The sequence below is a fragment of the Jaculus jaculus genome, chromosome 5 (assembly GCF_020740685.1).
Source record: "Jaculus jaculus isolate mJacJac1 chromosome 5, mJacJac1.mat.Y.cur, whole genome shotgun sequence".
Classification (NCBI taxonomy): domain Eukaryota; kingdom Metazoa; phylum Chordata; class Mammalia; order Rodentia; family Dipodidae; genus Jaculus; species Jaculus jaculus.
The window spans coordinates 124,378,718-124,402,263 of NC_059106.1; the positions used below are offsets into that span (position 1 = coordinate 124,378,718).

At 44.9% G+C, this 23,546-nt stretch overlaps 1 protein-coding gene across 8 annotated transcripts in view; it reads right to left on the reverse strand.

Moving 5' to 3' along the window:
• Lpin1 (lipin 1) overlaps positions 1-23,546 on the reverse strand; it is a 68,242-nt gene that overhangs the window by 40,068 nt on the left and 4,628 nt on the right. For 3 of the 8 annotated variants that reach the window (XM_045149467.1, XM_045149464.1, XM_045149465.1), the window contains exons 2-8: positions 16,807-17,007; positions 15,942-16,037; positions 11,418-11,725; positions 8,678-8,803; positions 6,188-6,295; positions 2,302-2,431; positions 440-743 (exon numbers count right to left, since the gene is read on the reverse strand). In XM_045149467.1, the coding sequence (XP_045005402.1) occupies positions 440-743; positions 2,302-2,431; positions 6,188-6,295; positions 8,678-8,803; positions 11,418-11,725; positions 15,942-16,037; positions 16,807-16,998 (1,264 nt within the window). In that variant the 5' untranslated portion in view covers positions 16,999-17,007. Of the gene's footprint in view, positions 1-439; positions 744-2,301; positions 2,432-6,187; positions 6,296-8,677; positions 8,804-11,417; positions 11,755-15,941; positions 16,038-16,806; positions 17,008-23,546 lie in introns of those variants that run through there. The other 5 variants (XM_045149468.1, XM_045149466.1, XM_004665682.3 and 2 more) reach the window with 3 other exon arrangements.

Genomic DNA, 23,546 nt, shown 5'->3' on the forward strand with positions numbered 1-23,546 from the left:
CAATGACAAAAGACTTCTCCTTTCTGGCTAAGAATTCTGTGGCTGGTTCATAAAAATCCAGAGTGCTGCAAAGAGCTCATTGGCTTAGCAGGATGGAGCCTCACATCACCACCACTGATGACAGTTGGCTAAATCCCAAAGGGATTTTCCCCTACACATCTATAGTCAAGGTTGCATTTCTGGTTTCAGACTCTTAGGTCAGAAATGCTCAAGCATTCTATGTCTATGCAATTATTGTTTTTAAGCCTGAAACATTTCTAGGCCTCCACATTTAGGACAAGGGATACTCTAACTTTGCATTCAGCAAGAGTACAAATTAAACTTGGAAGGTGTCATGGATCCATCTCTTCCGTGATTTATTTTGAACTATGGAAAGAACAGGCATGTGTCTGGTCCATGCAAAGTGTTTCCAAGAAGAGACTAAGGCTCCATTTCACACCTTTCTTCCTTGAAGGCGAGTCTGTTTTGCTTGCCACCTGTGTGGTACTGGTGGTAGGAGGCTTGAGTTCTTCAGCCATAGGTGAAGGTGGGGCTGCCGCTCCTAAGGCCTCCAGGTCTTCTTCGGTCACAAACTGCATGTCTGCCTGAAGCTTGTTTTGGTCCATGAGCGGCCCCCTGGCCAGCGTTGGTGACTGGTCACTAAATGTGTCTGAAGATTCACTGTGAATGGTCTGAAAGTGAGTTGTGTCACAAATCTTCCTGCTGCACAAGGGGCTGGACTCTTTCATCTTGTGTGGCGATGACTAGACCAAAGGAGAGACAGAGAGAGATTGGGTGACAAGGTCAAAAGCCAAGCAAACAGCAAAGGTGAATTAATCCAAGTGACAGCTCAAGGCAGATGTTGAACCTCAGTATCATTCAGTTATTCTCATGCCTGCCCTACCCGGCAAAAAAAAACATGAGTCCCATAGAACATGAGCTTCCATACAAAACAGCAGCAGCCAAATGGGGGAATGGGAGGGAGGAGGGAAGGAGAAAGGGAAAGAGAGAGCGAGGTCACCAATAGGCCACAAGGGCAAAAGCCCCAACATCCATTGACAGAACAGTGTTTCTGTTTCTACTGTGTGTTCAAATTCCATTTTTTCCTTCCAAATTTGACAATTTTCATATTTGAACATAATGTAACTTAATCATAATGCCCTTCCAATGCCTTCTTTTGTTCCCCCATCTCCTCGCTTCCACTTAACTCCTTTTTTCCAACTATTCCTCTCCCTCTTCTATTTTTGATAACTTTCTTTTTGCCCATCTCCAGCATTTGTATTGAAATTATAAGCTCAATATTGTGGAGGTCTTGTGAAGGTCATGACAGCTGTTGTAAGATCATGAAGTAATAGGCATGGGATTTTTTGTTGCTGTTTTTTGGGATTTTTTTTTTTAATGTGTGTGTGTGTGTGTGTGTGTGTGTGTGTGTGTGTGTATGCATGTGTGTGAGATTGTACAGAGAGGATAGAGGATAACTTTGATATTGTTCCTCAGAACACTATCAATCATTTTTGAGGCTGGATGTCTCATTGGCCTGCAGCCCACCAACTAGGCCTGACTGTCTGGCCAGTAAGCGCCAGGGATCTGCCGCTTCCACCTCCCCAGAGCTGGGTTTGCAAATTCACATCCCAACACACGGCTTTTGTATATGGGTTCCAGGGATCAAACTCAGGATTTCCTGTGTGCACAGCAAGCAATTAACTGGCTCGGCCACTCCACTCTGGGATCATTCACAGAATGAGAATAAGCAGATGCCAACCTCGCACAACGACAGGAACGAACCCCACAAAGTAATCTCTGCCACTATAGGACAAGGTGGTGTTCATTCTTTGGGGGCGAAGAGCCAAAGTGATCAGTAACAGTAAGGGGCCAGATTTCTGCTCTATAGCCTTTCCCTGCCTCTAATGACCTCCTGTACAATCTCTCCCCCAAGGACCAGTGACTCTTACAGCTCACTCAGCTTTTCTTCCAATGGCCTCAGCTTCCACACCAGTCTGTGTGACACCTCGTCACAGCTGACCTCCCAGAAGTAAGACTAGGAGGCGTCCAGATACCACAGTTTGTGTATAAATTGCATTTTTTAAATTTACTTTGTATTTACTAGTGATATAAAGTATAGATCCGGAAAAGAGGCTTACATGTTCAAAATATCTAACCACAGCAAGAATACACACAACTTCAAAGCTGGTCTTGAACACATTTACACTACTTAGCACTTCAGGCAGCAAATCCCTTTGTAATAATGGGATACTAATCCCATGTAACTTGAGCTAACGGAGAGATCTTCAGTGCACAGCAGAGAGCTTGGGGGAGGCTTACCTTCGCAGCCTGTGGCAATTCACCCCAAAGCCACAGCATCTCCATGTTATTCTTCTGCCCCACCCTGTCCGTGGATTTGCTGACCAACTCTGAGTCACTTTTTGGTGTCGATGGTCGGGAGCCTGAAGGACTTGAGAAAACATAAGGCCATAATGTAAGTGAGAAAAAAAAAATCATTATTGTTCTGGGCCTAGACCCCATGGTACCAGTAACCCAGAAAGGACACTCAACTGCCATTCCCTTTGAGTAAGGCCTCCTGACAATACCTCCTGCAACCACCAGAGGGCGATGCGAGTCACATCAATGCCAGGGCAGCCAAATTCAAGAGGGACACAAGATTACAAAAAGCTAGAAAAGGTAAAAAATAGGGGGCATGGTGGCTCAAGCCTTTAATCCCAGCAGAGGTAGGAGGACTGCCACAAGTTCAATGCCACCCTGGGGTACATAGTGAATTCCAGAGCAAAACCCTACCTTGAAAAAAAAAGAAAGAAAGAAAAGGTAAAAAAAAATACATATATATGAAGAAGATACAAAGACAGGCCCCTCATTGTTAGCAGGATCATGACCCAATGGGCATCAAACAAGCATATGTCCTTGGGTTCAAACCACTGTCTTTTTACATCTCATCGTGAGCTCACCTTTCCCACATCAAGCATGTCAGTACTCAGGATGTCCTGGCCAGCTCTGACTTTACATCCCAGATTTAACATACTTACCAGCCTACACTGGCATTCCATCTTGTGCTGACATTTCCACAAATCAATTTGATAATGCAACAGGAGTGTCCAAGTTGGCCTTTGATCAGCTCTCATCTAAGAACACTTGCAAAGAACTCTCCAAAGTGCTGAGGCTGTTTGTACCAACACACCACATTATTCTCTCAGAGCAGCTTCTAAGTGCTGGCAGGGTGTTCTCACCTCCATGCTGTCAGCATTCTGCTCCTGAGCTACGAACCAAATCCTACTTCTACCCAGCCACACTAACTGGCCACAAGAATCGACTTGGATCTAGATGCTCACACAACACCCATCAGCAGTGACTTAGGAAGAAATGCCATTTAACTGCTCCTTGACTTTGCATAAAGCAGGAAATAGGAGAACACAATTGTCCTCGACATCCTTCAGAGACCATTTCTATTCTGAGAAGCCATCTCCCATGGCTGCGGGTGGGCTCACTTATCTGAGTCAGGTTTCAATTCCAACTGAAGACACCTCGTTTCCTCATGGTACAAGGAGAGCTCACAGTGGTAAATAATTTGCATCTATCTGAGAGCTTCCAATATGGCCAGCTTGTCCCTGACTCTTCAGTGACACCACCTGTCTACAGGCTGTGTGGTCCTCATTTCCCGCTGGGATGCATCTATCCTTCCCCTGAGTGCCCACACACTACCAGTCCTAATTAAGGTGCGTCGCAAGGCAGCCCTCATGTTCTAGTTCATCTTTCTGTAGCGAGTAGCCTCCTTGGCCATCACTCTTGGGGTATCATACCATAAGAGCTTCCAAAATGGGAAAAGTACACACACACACACACACACACACACACACTTTTCAACCTAGAAGCCGACACATGGGCCCTCCACACATCTGAGTGGAAAGAGCTTGCCGGCTGCCTCTCAGCCTCCCTCACTCCTCTAGCTTGATCATTACATAGATGCACTCTGTTGGTGCTGCCCATCTACAACCACAAATTCAATGCCAGTCAAGTGGGAAAAGCAAGTGCTGGGGCCTCAGTGAGGGGCCCTGGAGCCTCACACTGCAACCTGACCCTAGTCTTGTCATGCACCCTTCCCCCTTGGCCCCAAAGCATGTGTTTAGAAGGGGCCTCTGTGCTGTTCCACCACACAAAAACCAACTTATAGCTTGTCTCGTATTCTTGAGTAAACAAACTGCTTTACTCAGTGCTACTAAATTCAGTGACACTGTTGAGAGGGCGCTCACTCCAGAGCAGGGCCCAGCAAAGGTTTTCTAAGAGGCCCAGTGACAATGGCTGCTGGGTCATATGGCCTCTGTGGAAACACTCAGTTCTACTCCGGCAGCACAAAAGGGGAGCAGGCAGGGCCCCAGCAGAGCTCTGTGTGGAGCAGTGCAGGCCACAGCTGTGGTTTGCTGACCTCTGCGCTAGTGGAAAGAGAGCGCTAAACACGGGTCCCAGGACACAGCCCAGCCCCAAGCTCCCTCAGGCCGACCCTTTCAGGAAAGCCACAGCCGGGGGGGTTGCATGGAGTCACCCTTGGAGTCACCAAGGAATGTAAGCTCACAAGGACAGAAAAGTGAGGCCTGTAGGGAGGTCAAAAGTTGGAAGCCCCTACTGTCACGCTGAATGTACCACCTCAACAAAAGCTGTCCATTGCACCATCGCAGCTCCACCAGCACAGACTGCACACAAGTGCACATGCACATTCTGCAAGTGATGGGAGGAAATTCACACTGACCCAGGATGAACCGGGGAGAAGAGGTCCCCATGCTGATTGTGATGGATCCCAAAATGCTCCAATATCAAACACTAGACAATTACCACCAAGCACTCTTGAAAACAAAGAAAGGTGGGGGGAGGAAGGAAGGGAGGGAGGGAGGAAACTTATGAGGTTGTTGACTGACTTTCATAAGGCAGTTATTAATTTTTATTAGCCTTAAAACATGTTTCAGTACCTTTGCCAGTCACAATTGAGTAAAATTAGTAACTGTTTATAACTCTTATCTTATAAGGTCTTCTTCCACTCATGCAGTCTGTGAAGGAAGCACTCCCTGAGGTTTGGTTCTATCAAAAAGAAAGTCACGAGCCGGGTGTGGTGACACACACCTGTACACCAGCACTTGAGGCAGCTGAGGCAAAAAGATCAGGAGTTTCAGGCCAGCTTTGGCCACAAGAAAACATTCTCAAGGAAAAAGGGAAAAAAAAAAAGGTACATTCCCCAGGAAGAAGTCAATTTTAGCCTCGTTTGCTGCTAATAAGACACTTAAAAGTAAAAAGCACGTTGGCCCACAAAATAGGTAAGTCGTAATGTGGACAGGACTGAGGGGGTGAGACCAGATATCTCAGACACCACCGGGCGAGGTGTGCACGCCTTTAACGCAGCACTCAGGAGGCTGAGGTAGGAGGATGGCTGAGTTCAAGGCCAGCCTGAGACTTCATAGTGAATTCCAAGTCATCCTGGGCTAGAATGAGACTCTACCTTGAGAAAGGAAGGAAGGGAGGAAGGAAGGGAGAGAAGGAGGGAGGAAAGGACGGAGGGAGGGAGGGAGGGAGGGAGGGAGGGAGGGAGGGAGGGAGGGAGGGAGGGAGGGAGGGAGGGAGGGAAGGAGGGGAAGAGGGAGGGATCTCAGACAACTACAGCAAAAGAAAATATAAGCCTGTGGCCCTCAGATCCCACCTATACCATTCTTCTAATTTCTGTTCTAAACTTCTGTGGCAAGTGTCTGAATCCACTATGCAGACAGCCTCATAGGATGTTTAAATATTTATATTAAGTGGCTTGACTCATACTAAAGTAGTATCCTAAAAAATAGCTTGTAAACTTACTTGTCAAATGACCTACCACAGAAAACAAAAGATCAGATTCCAAGTATCCTGGTTTTCAATGCAGCCCCACAGAATTAGGCAGCAGGTATGTTGAACCCTAACTTCCAGGGAGTCCATTTCAGGAATTTTAAACAAGTCCAATCATGTACTTATGTTTAAAAACAAATGAGAAATAGGTATCTCTATGTATTTCCTTCATAAGTAAGTTGGTTAGTGAGTACAATCGATTTTAAGTGTTAGGTCAAACTTAGCAGTTCATATCACTGATAGAAAGCTTCTTCACAGTCATTGGGTTAGACTTGTAGGAGGAGTTAGAGCAACACTCCCCTTACTGAAGACAGCCAAATGGGGAAAGTAACTGGTCTACCTTTCCGAAGCATGGAAGTGGGAAGACTGTAGAGGGCAAGAGCTAGAAAGAACTCCCTCAGCCGCACCTTCAACATGTGGGGGAGTCCTTTGACAATTTACCGGGCTGCTGGGCACATCGTGTGATATACATTAAAAAGAGAAAAAGAAAAAGAAAAGGATCACAGGTCAATTCAACAAAATTTCTTACCAGTGCTTTGGCTGCAATCTTAGCAATAATATTTTTAAGAAAAATGAAAATAGTTAGGTTTCGGCCAGCAAAGGGTTGGCGTCACTAAGAAATCAACACAAATGTTCTGAACTGCAAAGACAGGAAGCTTCCAAAAGACTGATTCCACTTTCCATTGCATTCATGTGCCCATGGCAAGACCTGTCTCTAGGTGAAGGTCAGCATTTTATCAAGTGACATGATCCTAAGAGCTGGTCCTCTGTGATGTCAATTGTCTCATTAGGGAAAAGACATCACTCTCAGTGAGGAAATGTATCTACTTATCCAATTTGTAATTCCATTTGAGAGTGGCCACCTGTACATAATCTGATACCAAGGTCATTCTAGATTCAGAAAGCAAACTAGAAAATAACAGGAACATACCCTGTGTCTAAAGTGTACCTTCAAAAATCTTAGGAGTAATATGCAGGGCTTTTTTCTCATTAATTGGGAGTTTTAAATATCATGTGCTATTTTCTGGGCCATCTTGAGAGACACACTGTCCTATATAGTGAGCCTCTGGTCACTTGTGGAAATGTAGCCAATTAACATTGAGATGGGCTGCAAAAGCTTTTAATGACATAATATAAAAACAAGGATGTGAAATCTTGTTGAAATGAGTCAAAAAAACATGGGCCTTTAAAATTATTTTCACCTACATTTAACCTTTTAAACATGGTTTAGGGTATTTTTTTGTTTGTTATTTTGTTTTAACTTTTTATTGACAACTTCCATAAATATAGACAATATACCATGATCATAATCCCAACCCACCACCTTCCTTTTCCCCACCTTCCTCATCCCCTCTCCACTGAATCCCTCTTCTTTCCAACTAGTCTCTGCTATTTTGATATCATCAACTCTTTTTCTTCCTTTTATGCAGAGACCTATAGTAATTTTTTTTTGCTTGTTTGTTTTGTTTTTTGAGATAGGTCTCACTCTAATTTATAGTAAATTTTAAATGATATATATAGCTAGACATTAGATTCCTACTCTGAAGCAGACAAGCCTCCACACAAGGACTCCTCCATGCGAGGACTCCTCCACATGAGGACTTGGCCATCAGCCCACAGGCTCACCCTGACAGACCAATATTTCCTCTCAGTCATGACCAGATCCAGGAGCATCTATCTGGCAGCCTCAGTCCACACTCTGACTGCACTGTCTCACTCTCTATATCACCTAGAGCAAAGTGGAACCAGGAGAGGTACTTAATGAGACCAGCTTTATGGCAGAGTCTTCTGGTTCAGCCACTTCCTGTCTCAACCACCAGCAATCACAGCATCAGGTAAAGTAACTCACATATGCCACTGGCATCTACATCAATGTTTCTGGGCCTCTTTTTCATGATTTCCACAGCTGCTGGCATCTTGAGAAAGTTAACAGCCCCCACCTGCCATGAAGTTATAATTCTGTGGCCTTTTAGAAGGCAAAACCATTATAAAGTCTGCAATGTGTTCATCACCCTAGAGTCATCACAACTAAGATGACCTTATCCCTTGCAGAACACAAAACTTAGAAGCAGCCTCTTTCCCTGGTCCTTGGCAAAACTATTCCAAAAAGTCCCTGTATTATAGGGTTCATGGATCTCAAAGCCTCTGGAGTCTTCAAGGAGGCCACACACAATGCATCTCTTGAGTTCACATGGAACTCCAGGACAACTGGGAAATGAGCATTTCTGAAACCAGTAATCAGGATTAAGTGTGTATGGAATATTCCTCTGACAGCCCTGAGTGATGTCAGGGGCCCCGGCATCAATGTCCTTGCTTGGGCATCACTGAAGCTAAGAAAGAACACTGGCTCTGACACGATGCCCTCTCCCGCTTCCAGTGGTGTCAGGTAACTGAGCAAGCTTTCTGCCCTTCCACACCGTCCACACAACTCAGTGACATGTCTGCAGATGGCTCCAGACAATTGATGAGCATCTGACATCAGCACATCTTCCACTTTTTTTGTTTGCTTGTTTTTTGAGGTAGGGTCTCACTCTAGTCCAGGCTGACCTGGAATTCACTATGTAGTCTCAGGGTGGCCTCGAACTCATGGCAATCCTCCGACCTCTGCCTCCCAAGTACTGGGACTAAAGGTATGCGCCACCACGCCCAGCACACCTTCCACTTTTAAATCCACTCTGTAACTGTTACTCCACAATTCAGCTGTTATAGTTCTATTTATTTTCATCTTTTTAAATTTCTATTTTACTGTTCTCTTAAGATATGCTTCCCATAGCTGACTTCTAACCTTCTGGGATAAGGAAATATGACATCTTATACACAAGCAACTTACCTGGGGCTGGGGGACCACTCTCTATCTGAATTGGGGTATGATGCAGACTGGGGATATGTTGAGACAGAGGGGAGGTTGTCCTTAGGAATATCATCTTGGAATGGGGGTATTTCATTAGGAAGTGTTCTGGAGAAAGAAAAAAAAAAAGATTAAAGTCAAAGAATTCCCAGGGACGAATTCATAATAAAGCCAAGTAACTTCTTGATTTGTCCACTAATGTAATCTCTGTTAAACATTCCGGCACATACAGAAAGTAGAGATGGAAATGGATTACGTGAAACATAAGAACTGTTTATGCATTTCTGCTCTAGCTGGATCATAACCGTAAAGTCATCTAGCGGAAAAGCAGGAACACACTGTCACATCACTAGCCCCACTGTAGCATCCTGTGTGCGTGTGTATGTGTGTGCACATGTATTAGACATGCATGCTAGATAAATGCTCTACCGTTGAGCTAAACCTTGTTCATCCCTTTTATTTCAACATAGGGTCCCCCACTAAGCCACCCATGCTATCTGCAAACTGTCAAAATCCTCCTGCCTCAGCCTCCCTAGTGTTGGGTTTACAGGCGTGCACCACCATGCCTGGATTCCACTACAGCATAGTACTGTCACCTTTCATGGTTCTCACAAGAGCCAGAAAAACAAATGAGCTCATAAATGGAGCCAGGGGCTATAGAAACACTGCCATAGGCAGGGGAGCTGCAGCTTAAGTGAATGACACTAACCATGTCCTGTCTGGACAAAGACTAAATGACATCTGCCACAAGTGTCTTTATTCCATCACCTCTGCAAAACTACCCACTCCAGTGCAAGCACACACGTACAGGTCACATCCACAACCCACTCACTACGCAGAGGTCACTCGCCTACAATTTTGATGCTGCCTGAAACGCCTATGGCTGGGTTGTGAAGCTAAGCAGCATGCAGGGAAGGCATTACACCACACAACGACCCAGCCTCTGCACCTACAGGTCAGAGGCTGCAGTGCAAAAGCTCAACAATGCCAGAAAACAGATCTATTCAAAGGGGCTGGGAGACAGCTCAAAGTGCTTGCTGCAAGTGTGCAGACCCGAGTTCAGGTGTCCAGCACCCACGTAAATGCCAAGTGAACATGGCAGCCCACCTGTAATCCCAGCTCTCAGCACTGGAAAGGGGGATCCTCTGGACAAACAGGCTAACCTGACCAGCTCAGTCAGCAAGCTCTGGGCTCAAGTGGTGACCCTGTGTCAGTGAGCAAGATGGAAAGTGATTGAGGAAGACATCCAATGTCAACCTCTGCCCTCCTCACATAAATGCACACACATGCGCTCACAATATGTGAACGGTCACAAATGCAAACATGCCACATATATGATCATGCATCCACACAGGCACATAAGCAACACACATACTGTGTATGACTATATGTACTCAAGGGCTGGGGCACTGTAGCTCAACAGGTAGAGCACTGGCCTAGCACTCACTAAAGCCCTGTGTAAACTGGTGTGGCGGTACATGCTTGTTCACAGCTCTCAGGAAGTAGAGGCAGGAGGATCAGAAGTTCAAGGGCATCCGTTTCTACACAAAGAGTTCAAGGCTAGTCTGGGCTGCATTGAGACCCGGTCTTTAAAAAAAAAATTGATTCTGAACAATGAAGCAGAGATATTCCTATGTTTCTTGCCCTTCTAGATATAAATAAGATATAAAAACAATTATCAAAAACCACACCAAATCATATAAAATCTAAAAGAGCAAATTAATATTTTCAAAAATAAGTTTTCAAAAAATTTTCCAAATGTTTCCAAACATTTTCAAAGCATTTTCCACCAAAGCAAAAGAACTTTACTATACTCTTAGAAATAAAGAAAAAAAATGAAAGCCCATTAATCTTTGAGCCAAATACAAATTAAAATGGGAAAGGTTTGCTCCTACATAAAATTGAGATCACATGTCACTTTTACCAGAGTGATTAAGGAAGACACTGATATCAACTTCTGGTTTCCACATGCACACATGTACACAGCATGTATGTGTAAACACGTGACCATAGATATGAACACACATACATACACAATCCCTCACAACAGAAAGCATAGCCCCGTGGTCAAGCAATAACAACAAGGTTATGGGGCTGGAGAAATGGCTCAGTGGTTAAAGGTGCTAGCTTGTAAAACCTGACAGACTGAGCTGTGTTCCTTAAGACCCACATAAAGCCAGATGCACCAAGTGGCACATGCATCTGGAGTTCGTTTTCCGTGGCAAGAGGCCCTGGTGTACCCATTCTCTCCTTTTCCCTCTTTTTTTCTCTCTCTTCCTCAAGTAAATAAGTAAATATTTTTTAAAACAATAACAGTAACTAGGTTCTAGACGGGGGCTGTGGCTCATTGACAGAGCACCTGCTCAACACACACCACGCCCAGGCACAATCCCCAGCACCAATAACCAATGCAAAGGTCTGTGGAAGTAATGGGTTCATGAATTATTCATTTGTTCAGCCCTGTTTCTTTATTCTATTATGACAGCCAAAGGTATCAGCCACAGAACTGTGGTAGGACCATCTGTCTTATAGATACAAACTAGAGAGCCTTTTTTCCACACTGAGTCCACATGATTCCAAAATTTAGTCTAAGATGCCTCACAGAAGAATGAGATGTTATAAGGTTTTTTGTTCTTTTTATAAAAAGAGTATCTAATGAAAATCATTTGAAAAAGTTAACTCATCAGATCCCAACGCAGCCCTGACTCTCCCCGACACTTGCCTGCTTGCTTCCAGCTGGCCTGTGTCCTCATCGGAGCTCATCTCTATGGGAAACATGTCCTCATCCTCGGACGTGTTGGCATTGTCATCTCTTTTCAGGCTGTCCAGCTGTGACTTCCTCCTCCTTTTCCTTCTCTTCTTCCCCAGAGAACTACAAGATGGGCTGTCGCTGGGAGGCAAACCCTGAGCAGCCGTGGTGGGATCCAGGCTCCGGATTCTATCGATGGAGTTCCTTTTCAGCTGACTTTCCATTCTCGAAGCTCCTTCTGACAGGATGGGGGAGGTGGCCAGATACATGGGGATCACTTCCTAAACAAGGCAGGTTTTCAAAAGCATCCCTGTTAACGTGGGTCGATAAGGAGGAGCATGCTCAGGAAGGGCAGGGCATGAGAAACATAACATGTCACAGCCACAGTGACACAGAGACATGGCTGCCCCAACTGACAGATCAGTCACCAACTCATCAAATGTCATTTTTCTCAACAAAGTACTGTGATTAATAGTGATTTCACCCAAAACTCAGCTTCCTCTAAAATACACAGAGCAAAGAGGAACATGAGGGTAATGAGTTATTATGCTTGTCAATACAAATGTGAGTGGGCAGGCCTGTGTATATGTATTTATCTATAGGTGTGTACAGGTGCTTGTATACATGTGTGCTTGTACCTGTGTAGGCCAGAAGTCAACAACAGATGTCTTCCTAAATCCGATTCCACCTTTTTTATTTATTTATTTTTTTTTTTTTTGAGACTGGGTCTCTCATCAAACCTGGAGTTCAATAATTCAGCTGGACTAGTTAACCAGCAAGCCCCAGGGACCCTCCTGTCTCCATCTCCCCAGCACTGGAGTTACAGGCACATGTCACCATGGGCAGCTTTTACATGGGTTCTTGGAATCAAAGCTCAGACTCATGCTGGTTACTTTATCTGCTGAGCCATTTCCCCAACCTTTACATGTATGCATTTTTAATACACACTGAGATAAGATGGCAATAATCTTTTTTATTTTTTAGGTTTTTTTGAGGGTCTTATTTAAGCACAAGCTGACCTGAAACCCAGGTTGGCCTCAAACTCAACAGCAATACTCCTTCCTCAACCTCTAGCTGCTGGGATTAAAAGTGTGAGTCACCATACCTGGCAGGGCACGGCAGCAATAATAATTTTAAAGATGGAGACAAAATGGGCCAGCGGTTAAGGTGCTTGCCTGAAAAACCTAAGGATCCAAGTTTTATTCCCCAGTACCCATGTAAAGCCAGATGCACAAAATGGCACATGCGTCTGGAGTTCACTTGCAGTGGCTGAAGGCCCTGGAACGCCCATTCTCTCTATATTTATCTCTTTCTTTCTCTTTCTCCTTAAAAATAAATAACATTAGCTGGACATGGTAGTGCACGCCTTTAATCCCAGCACTCTGGAGGCAGAGGTAAGAGGATTACCATGAGTTCGAGGCTACCTTGAGACTCCATAGTGAATTCCAGATCAGCCTGGGCTAGAGTGAGACCCTACCTCGAAAAAACAAAATAATAATAGTAATAATAATAAACAAGTAACATTTAAAGCAATAAATAACCGTAGTTAATTTAAAAGACAAAAACCAAGCTGGGAATAGTGGTACATAGGAGGCAGAAGCAGGAGGATCACAAGTTCAAGATCATCCTCACCTACTGGGCTAACATCATACCATCTCAAAACAGACTAATAGCTCTGCCCAAGTGTGTATCACACCAGCACACCTACAGGTATGGCCACTGAGGACTAAAACTAATGACCTCTTAGAAAAGGGAAAAAAACAATCTGTTACTACAATAACAGTTTGATAAAGACTATTTTTTTAAACTAAAGCACCACTTTATAGCTGAATGACTTGTCTTTTTATGAAAACTTGATTAAAAAAAGCAACAAAAAATAATTATAAGGATAAACATTAAAATCCTATAGAATTTACCTAAGTTTAGAAGATACCAGTCATTCTAAAAACACAGTCTAGCCAGGCAAGGTGGTCCATGCCTTTAATCCCAGCACTTGGGAGGCAGAGGTAGGAGGATCACCATGCATTTGAGGCCATCCTGGGATTATATAGTAAATTCCTGGGCTAGAGTGGGACCTGTGAATTAAAGTTCCCAGGAAAGCACTGCATCTGCTGCACCTACTTCAAGCAGGACCGAATGAACTGACAGAATTCCTGCGATCACAGAGATGGAATGTTGCAAGATCAGAGCCAAGTTACTTTGGGCTACCTTCAGGCCCCCATAGCTATTTATTGCCCACCACTGTGTTTCACCTAACATCCTGATCAGGTGTGACTTTTTTGGAATGTAAGAACAGACCCTCAGCTTCCAGCAACCCCAGGGCTAAGAAAGTCATCAGATAGCATCTGGAGCCTAAGGTGGAGACACCCTCCACCCTCCACCTACCCCTGCTTTGCTATAACCTGCCTTCCTTATGGTCAGCCAAGCTCTTCAAAAAATGCATTGATTTAAGACTTTCTTTTGTTCTATAACTATAAAACCTTCGTGAAATTGTTAACATGTTAGAACATGAAATTTGAGGCAACTAAACCTGTGTTCCCAGGACATGGTCACTCATTTGGCTCCAGAATAAACTCTTATCCCCTTGAGGTGAGAGCTGTCTTTCACTGTGACTGACACTACCTCAAAAAGAAAGTGAAAAGATAAATCCCTTACCAGATGAGCTATTTATATTCAAACGTTTATCATCGCATATCAGGTAAGAGGCTTGTGCCCAAGATATGTGAGGAATACCTACAACTCAGTCACAGAAAGACAAAAGGAGGTGGTAGAGGGAAAAGGGCTGCCACAATTTTGAGGACAAGCTGGTCAATAGTGACTTCCAGGCAAGCCTATTACCAAGTAAGACACTGTCTCAAAAAAATCAAAAAAGAGAAATAACCCAACAACAAATGAGACCTACAAAAGCATAAACAGTTAACAAGGAAATATAATAAGATGCCCAACACCACTAGTTATTAGGAAAATGCAAATCAAACCTTAGAGATACCATTTTATATCCATTGGGATACCTAGAATTCATCACAGAAGCAGAAAGTAAGTGCTGGGGCTGGGGAGATGGCTCAGCAGTTAAAGGCACTTGTTTGCAAAGCCTACCAGCCTGGGTTCAATTCCCCAGTAACCATGTAAAGCCAGATGCACAAAGTGGTGGTAGCATGTATCTGGAATTCATTTGTAGTGGCAAAAGTTCCTGGTGCGTTCATGTTCACTCACTCACTCTCATATATTCTCTCTCTCTCATAAGTAAATAAAAATATGTTTTTAAAAAAGAAATCTAAAACAATGCAGTCCGGAAGATCATCAATTGTTAAATACAATATAAGCATAGGACTCAGCAATTCTACTCTTAGGAAGAGGTACACACAGAAACTTGAGTATGAATGGTCCAGCCTTTGGTCACAATAGCGAAAAGGTAACAACAACCCAAGAATCTACCGAGAGATGGCTGCGTAAAGGAAGTGGGGTGTATGGGTACAGTGGATACTGACATGCTCTACAACACAACTGCATCTTAAAAATCTTATGGTGAGTGAAAGAAGCCAGGCACATGATTTCCTTCATATGAAAGCCCAGGATGGGGACCAAAGGACATTAGTGGTTGTTTAGGGGTTGGGGTTGAGAGACTGGCTGAAGACCGACGTGATATGTTCAGGTGTGACATTTCTTTTTGCAGTGATACAAGTGTTTTGAAATTAACTGTGATGGTGACTGCATGTGTCTGTGACTATGTATAAATCTGTGAAAATCACTAAATGGCTCACTTCAAATGGGTAATCTGTATGGTATCAGAAGTATGTCTCAATAAAGCTATCAAGAAATTGAACCCAGCCAGGCTTGGTAGCACACACATTTAATCACAACACTCGGCAGGCTGAGGTTGGAGGACAACAGTGTGTTCAAGGCCAGCCAGGGGCTACAGAGTGAGTTCCAGGTCAGCCTGGGATAGAATGTGAGCCTACCTCAAAACAATGGGCTGGGAGGGGGGCACTGCTTAGTGGTTAAGGCACTTGCCTGCAAAGCCAAACACCCAGTTTCAACTCCTCAGGACCCACATAGGCCAGAAACACAAGATGGTGCATATGTCTGGAGTTCATCAGAAGTGGCTGAAGGCTCTGGTTTTCCTCCTCTCTCTCTCTCTCTCTCTCTCTCTCTCTCTCTCTCTCAAACAAAATAAATTTTACAAATTGAACACAGTAAAGTAAAAGGCCATTCACTAAAAATTACGATACTTAGTCATTTGAGATGGGACACACCAACATGTATCACATCACTTCTTCTGCCTCTCTGGAAACAGTGAGACAACCAAAACAAGCCAGGAGGCTGGGCCTTATATGGACTCAGGACATGTGCTTCCTTCCTGGCTACATCTCTCCAAAAGGTAAGTGGGAGCTTGGCTCAGACACAAAAATTCCCATAGCCAGGGGCCAGAGCTATTTCATTCACTTTCCAACTGTGTTTCCACACTCAGAGTAACCTTGACCACCACACCCTCCTCACCTGATCGTTGTCTGTCTCTTGAACAAAAAATGCTTCTCCATTATCACCCAACTTCATGTGCAAATCCACAGATTCCCCATTGATTTCTATGTCCACCTGAAGGAAAAACACAGTTAAGAACAAGGGGAGCTGCCTTCATTGCCACAGGAAACATCAAGGGGAAAGTCATGACCCTACAGGGATGTCTGATCACACACGTTTTGAAAGCACTTCACCACTCCAAGTCAGCTGGTCTGCCCAAGCCAACTACATCTGCCTGAAGCACTGGGGGACTCTGGGTTTCAAGGACAGAGTCTTTTCCAAAGATGGCCACATTTGTTCCTTGGTTCTTCATTGTTTCACCAGAACTCGGCCACTGACAACCTCCAGGGGAGCATAATATTCTCTCTCCCCTGGAGGTTGCGGAAGGCTTGTGATTACCCCAAACGGTAGGGTATTACAAAAGTAGCCCATGTAGCTTCTGAAGCAAGGTCCTAAAGATGCCTTATCTATCTATTCCCTCCTGACTAGGCACCATGTTGTACGGAAGCAGACCACATGGAGGTGTTGTGGCCAACTGCCCCAGCTGACAGCCCAAGAGTCAGAACAGAACCACAGGCATGGGGGTGGGCAGGTGTTCAGGTGAGTCTACCCTCACCCAGACATCTTCCCAGAAGCCCTGGAAGCAGGGAGCACACAAGAAAGAGCCTTCATGCTTGGTCTGACAGCCTAACCCTTAGAGGCCAGGACCTAATAAACACTGGGGTGTGCCTACAGAGTAATGGGAAGTTAGGATTTGTCAATTCTACCAACAGCCATCACAAATGGAGAGTCCGAGGGCCGAGGCACAAGGCAGCGCACATGGCACATGGTGCTCGGGACTCACCACTTTCTCTCGGGAGCGCAGGACGCCCATCTTCCCAAAGCGGACGTGGAAAGGAGAACACTGCAGACTGCCGTTGGGCTGGCGGACTACGATGATGTCGATGCATCCCGACAGTGTGGCGGGATTCAGCCCCTTGTAGAGCTCCTTCACAGTCACAAACACCTGGCCAGCCAACTGCCCTACGTAATTCATGGTCTGAGCCTAGGAAACAGAGAACATACATACAAAAGGAGATTCACTCCAGAGGCCAACCAGGGCCTCAAAAAGGAACCCCTCCATTTCAACAATGGGCACATGACTCACAATGTCAGGCAGTCTGGCTGGCCTCAGACTTCCTATGCAGATGAGGATGACCTTGAACTCCTAATCTTCCTCCCACTACCTCCCACGTGCTAGGGTTACAGTATGGACTACCATATATAGTTTATGCAGAGCTAGGGATCAAACCCAGGGCCTTGTGTACTAGGCAAGCATTCCACCAAATGAACCACACCTCTAGGCCACATATTTCACTTTTACATTTTGGGGGACACTAACAACACCCCACCCATGGCCCATCCTCCCACCCCATCATCAAGGCCACCACCTATGCCCCTAAGTACAACCCCAGGAAGCCTAATAACAGGTGCCACTGGGCTCGGTCCTCCTGAGCATCCACGAAATGTTTCCCCAGCTGCCGTCACATGTGCCTTGTCACCGCATGCAGGCGATACACAAGAAGACTCCTGAAGAAAGTGCTATATTACATGACCGAGCATCTCCCGCTATGCTGGAGTAGGTAGCCCACTGCAGGGGCTGGCAGACTGCTTGGTGGATAGAGCGCTCACTCTGAGTTCAGATCCCACCGTGGCACTAGCATGCCCAAGACTGAAAAGGAAGGCGGGGACAGAAGAATCGCCCAGACGCTCACAGGTCGCCTGGCCTGGTGAATGCGGTGATGGACAATGTGAATGAGAGACCACCCCACCTCACAAAAGGAAAAGGCAGAGGCGAGAACTGACATCCAAAGTGTCACCTGACCGCCACATGCTCGTGCCCACGTGTGAACACAAACACCAAGACCTCCACATGCACACCTTGGCATGTGTGTACCCACACATGAACATACACACCGAAAAAAGAAAAGAAAGATGGTGGTTGCACACACGACAGTTCAGACTTGCAAAGAGAAATAGATGGCTTTTATCTACCTCTGCCCCGGTCCCTTGCCTACCTACCTCCTGCTCTCCACCTGCATGTAGGAGGCCTTTCAGGTGAGGAAACTGGAGGTCAAGTCCAAGTGCAGCAAAGCCAATGCCCACAATCTCAGGCTGAGTTGAGCCACCAGAGTAGAATCAGGCTCACTAGATTCTGAAACATCCTCTACTTTAGTACAGTCGAGCCCACTCTGGGGTCCCACACGGCTTCCCCTAATCCCATCCTCCTCCTAGGAACTATGCTTATCACTAAAGGACAGACCAGTCCCGGCATGGAGGCCCCATGCCCAAGCCAGCGTGGCTAAGAAGCACGTAGGTGTTTTTCATGCTGCTGACATAAAACAAAGATCTCATCTCCAAGAGAATGAGAGGCAGTTTATTCTGAAGCAAACAGGGGTGACTATGGCTGGGGAACACAGATTCAGGTTACCCCAAATATGATGTCTCATTGTGAAAGTTGTTACATGAGATTTTGTTAGTTATGGAACAAAGAAAGTCATTTACCAAATATACTGTTAAGACTACAGACAGGCACTCGGGTTACAGTAAAGGACAGAAAACTGCTACCATTTTCAGTTGCTAGTTACCTGACACTCTTAATGTGTGTGTGTGTGTGTGTGTGTGTGTGTCCCTCCCTTTCTCTCTTGTTTTTTGTTTTTGTTGTTGTTGGCTGGTTGGTTTTATGAGGTAGGCTCTCACTCTGGCCCAGGCAACCCTGGAATTCACTATGTACTCTCAGGATAACTTGAACTAAAAGTGATCCTCCTACCTCTGCCTCCCAAGTGCTGGGTTAAAGTTGTGTGCCACCATGCCCAGCCTCTCCCTTCTTTTTAGTTTTTATTTATTTGCACATGCATGTATGTATATATAAACATACCAGGGCTTCTTGATGCTGCAAATGGACACCAGATTCTTGTGCCACTTTCCACATCTGGCTTACATGGGCGGCTTGTAAACAGAACCAAGGCCAACAGGCTATGCAAGTAACTCTAACTGCTAAGCCATTTTCCCACCCTCATTCTTAGCTTTTGAATTAATGTGAGTGGTCTACTAAAAATGCTTTGGGGGCTCAGAATATGTCTCAGCAGCTAAAGACACTGCTTACAAAGCCTCCTGGCCTGGGTTCAATTCCCTAATCACCATATAAGGCAGACACAAAAATGTGAAGCAAGTACTTGGTGCGCTTTCAGAGGAAAGAGACCTTGGTGCGTGCATGCACATGAGCACACACATACAAAAAAATTATTTGTTTGTTTGTTTGAGAGACAGAGACAGAAAGAGAGAGATGGGTAGGCCAGGACCTCCAGCCACTGCAAACATGCATGCATAATCTTGTGCATCTGGCTTACATGGGTCCTTAGGCTTCACAGGCAATGCCTTAACCACTAAGCCATCACTCCAACCTCAAATAAGGATTATTTTAAGAATACATTTGTGTTTTGATAACCCAAAGGAGCTTGGGTCATACATGTCATATATGGAGTGGGCCCTACAGGCTACAAGGGACTAAAAATAGCCCAAGATAACCTGGCTCTGAATTTGCAACCTTCTAACTCTCCACAACCAGTCACAGAGGTTCTAATCATCATTCAGCCTTAAAGAATTTTTAACACTACGATGGCTTCTTTTTTTTCCCCAGGAACTTCAGTATAGGAAAGAGAAAGTTCCAAAGGGGAAGGAATTTATACACTTCTGCACTCCAGCTTCCAGTGCTGCAGGGCATGAGCTTGGACACCCGGGCAAGTGCAACTCTAGCTGTAAGCAGTTCAAGATAAAGGCTGATTGACTATCTGTCAATCTTTAAAGAGATATCTTTAATCACTGAAGTTCACTGTCACTCTGGCCTCTGGTCATCAGGAAAGCATTCCCCAGCACAGTGATCTGTAGCCAGAAGGACCTGAGCACTTTGCTGTTGCTAAGGAGTGCACAGTGCCTTAGCAAGAGCTAACCTGAGACAGACTGAACCAAGGGTAAGGCTTCCAGGTGTTGGGGATAGATTGGGCTGGTGTACCCTGCTGCTACAGCCAGAAGGGACAGTTGTGTCTCTAGCAGAATTCTGTCTGGGGACCTCTCTCTGCTGAAGACCAAGCCTACAATGTGAAAATGTCTCTGGGTGGGAGTGGGAACTCAAAAGCTACAAGATGACACCTGGGAACTGTCTGTGACATCTAGACCCTGGTGCTGCCTTGACCACTAGCCCCTAAACATGTTCTTAACAAGACAAAGCTTGGGCTAGGGAAATGGCTCAGCAGGTAAGAGGACTTGCCGCTTAAGTATGAGGGCCTGAGAAGGTCTAAGACGTCTCAAGAGGACCTGAGACCACTCAAGTTCAATTCTCCTACACCCATGTAAAAACGCTGGATGCATCCAGGAACATCTGTAACTCCAGGCTTGCACAGGGTAGACTGGCGATATGCTGAGGCTCACTGACCCCAACAGCAGCGTCCGGTTGTTACAGGTCAGGATGGCGGGCAGGCTCAGCCACAGAAGTCTGCGAGAAGCTGCAGAGAAAGAACACCAGTGCCAGGTCCAGCATGTTTAGGCTTTGGACAGGTGTTCAAAAGACAGAGAGAAGGGAAAAGTTACACTTTTGGAGTTAGAACTCAAGAAAGCAGGCCGGCTTTGAAGAGAGAGTCTGCAAGCAACTGCCACATGGGAGTGACTTCTGTAATCTCTGAAGTACAAATTTTATTAAGAGAATAGTTATTGTTCCCTAAAAGAAAAGAGAGAATAGTTATTTTTCCCATCTTCTCACCATGTCTTCAGTGGATGAGCAGTCCTGAGGGGTGACCAACAGTCTCAGTGACTGACAGACTCTTACAGATAACCTCTTAAAGAAGAGTGCAATATGAGTTTTTATAATTGTATCTTTGGGGCAGTTTAGAATTATCAGATCAAACCATCCCAGACTAAGGTGGTCACCCCACCTGCTCACCAGTCCCATTACTGCCAATGCTTGTTTGGAAAAAAGCATTTAAAAATCCTAGGGGCAACAAAAGCTAAGGAAAACCAGCCTGGCATGGTGGGGCACACCTTTAATCCCAGCACCAACCTGGGACTACAAAGTGAGTCCAGGTCAGCCTGGGCTAAAGTGAGACCCCATCTAGGGGGAAAAAAAACTAGAGGAAAACCAGAACACACACACACACACACACAAACACACACAGAGAGAGAGAGAGAGAGAGAGAGAGCGCTTACATTTCCAGTTAAAAGACTGGAAGACACCTGCTACCAGATTGCTTTTCAATCTGCTGAGGCTGAGCATCTGACAGGGTTTTATTTCCTGGAGACAGAACTCCACAATCCTTATTAGTTCAAGCATATTTTTGTTTTCTTGATTTTTGGTTTTTGTTTTCTTGATTTTTGGTTTTTGTTTTAAATATATTTTATTTATTTATTCATTTGGGAGAAAGAGGCAAAAAGAGAGAGAATGGGCACACCAGGGCCTACAGCCACTGCAAACGAACCCCAGATGCACGTTCCCCCTTGTGCATCTGGCTTACATGGGTCCTGGAGAGTCGAACCAGGACCCTTTGGCTTTGCAGGCAAGTACCTTAGCTGCTAAGCCATCTCACCAGCCCTGTCTTTTTGTTTTTAACACAACTCAGCCAAATCTCACAAGGATCCTTTAGCCGCAGCAGGATTCTATCCAAGCTAAACTGAGTCTTCACAGAAACTTCATGGTTAGTTACAAAATTCATATAATCTTTTTTTCTTTAATGTGGCACCTTCTGAGTTGATGTTCTGGATGAATACTAAATTCTCTAAGGTTATTATTTCCTACTGGAATACAATTTTTCCAGATATTCATCTCTAGGTAAATTTTTCCTGGATAATGTGGTAGCTCCCAGGAACATAAGAAAGGATACCTCTTAAAGAGCCCCTCCCAGGATGGGAGGCAGCACCCCCTCAGTAACCTGCACAATCCCAACCGCAGGCACTTGGCAGCCACCCCGACGTGACCACTGCCCCAATCTCAGTCTACCCCACATACAGCACTGCAGACACCATGAATAACCTCACGTATCATGACTCCTCACCTACTCATGCAATTGAGAAATACTGCAGTTAGTACAAAATCTTCAGGCTTCACAAACTGCCCAGAAGTACACTGTTCTTTCTTTATTTATTTATGTAGGAACATCTGACAGAATCCAAGAGCCCTCCATGGCTTTTATGACCCCACAGATTTTGCTAACTCCATCCACCCTCTGGAATATTGAAGTCAGTTTAGGATGGTCTCAGGCCAGCCCCATAGAAAAGTGATCCACACACATAAGGAATTCACAAGACAAAAAAAGGATACTGGAGCCAGGCGTGGTGGCGCACACCTTTAATCCCAGCACTCGGGAGGCAGAGATAAGAGGATAACCATGAGTTTGAGGCCACTCTGAGACGACATAGTGAATTCCAGGTCAGCCTGAGCTAGAGTGAGACCCTACCTCAAAAAATTAAAAAATAAAAATAAAGGGTACTGGGCCAATGATATATGCAAATGTTATCAAGCCCATTTGTACACATAGGCAAACCAAAGGTCTTTTGGGGATCTAAAACCAAAGTATTTCTTAAGTACCCCAGGGGTGGTGGGAATGGGAATTCCAGATATCTCTCTCTGTCTTTCTCTCTGTCTCTGTCTCTCTCTCTCTCTCTCTCTCTCTCTCACACACACACACACACACACACACACACACACACACACACACAAACTGCTGGATTCAATAAGGTGGCAAACTCTCCAGCAAGAACTATCCTTGGGATACATATTAGCATACCCTATTGATTCCAGGACAGAAAATTATCCTTCAAATACTCGACCAACATGTGGAGAGTAAGAGCATCCCTCACAATGACAGGGGGAAACAGAAATACCTTTGAGATCTATGGGACTCTGGGTTAATAAATTACAGATCCTCCATGTTCTAATGAAACTGTCGAGCCTGATAAAAATGGGAGAGAAATGTAGGGTCCACGGATATTAACATGAAAAGGTATATAATGAATGAAAAAAGCACAAAGCTATTTATATTGTGAACCCATTTTTTATTTGTGCATGCATGTATGTGTATGGTGTGTGTATGACTCAATGCATAGGTGAGGTGCAGAGGACAACCTCCAGGTGTTTCTCCTTTCCACCTTGTTTTCTGAGACCAGGTCTCTTGCTTTTGTTTCTGGTTTTTTTTTTTTAAATATTTTATTTATTTATTTATTTATTTACTTACTTACTTATTTAAAAAGAGAGAAAGATGCAAACAAACAATGAGTATACCAGGGCCTCCAGCCACTGCAAACAAGCTCCAGTTGCAGGCACCACCTTGTGCATCCAACTTACGTGGGTACTAGGGAATTAAACCTGGGTCCTTAGGCTTTGCAGACAAGAAAGTGCCTTTACCTCTATCTCTCCAGCTCCTGTTTTTGTTTTTCTTTTTTTGCTCCTGCTGCTGTTGTTTGCCAACTTCCTGACTCTTCTGACTTTTGTACCCAGCTTTATGTGAGCACTAAGGAGGGCCAGCACTGGATAGGCAGACTTGCAAGCTAGCACCTCCA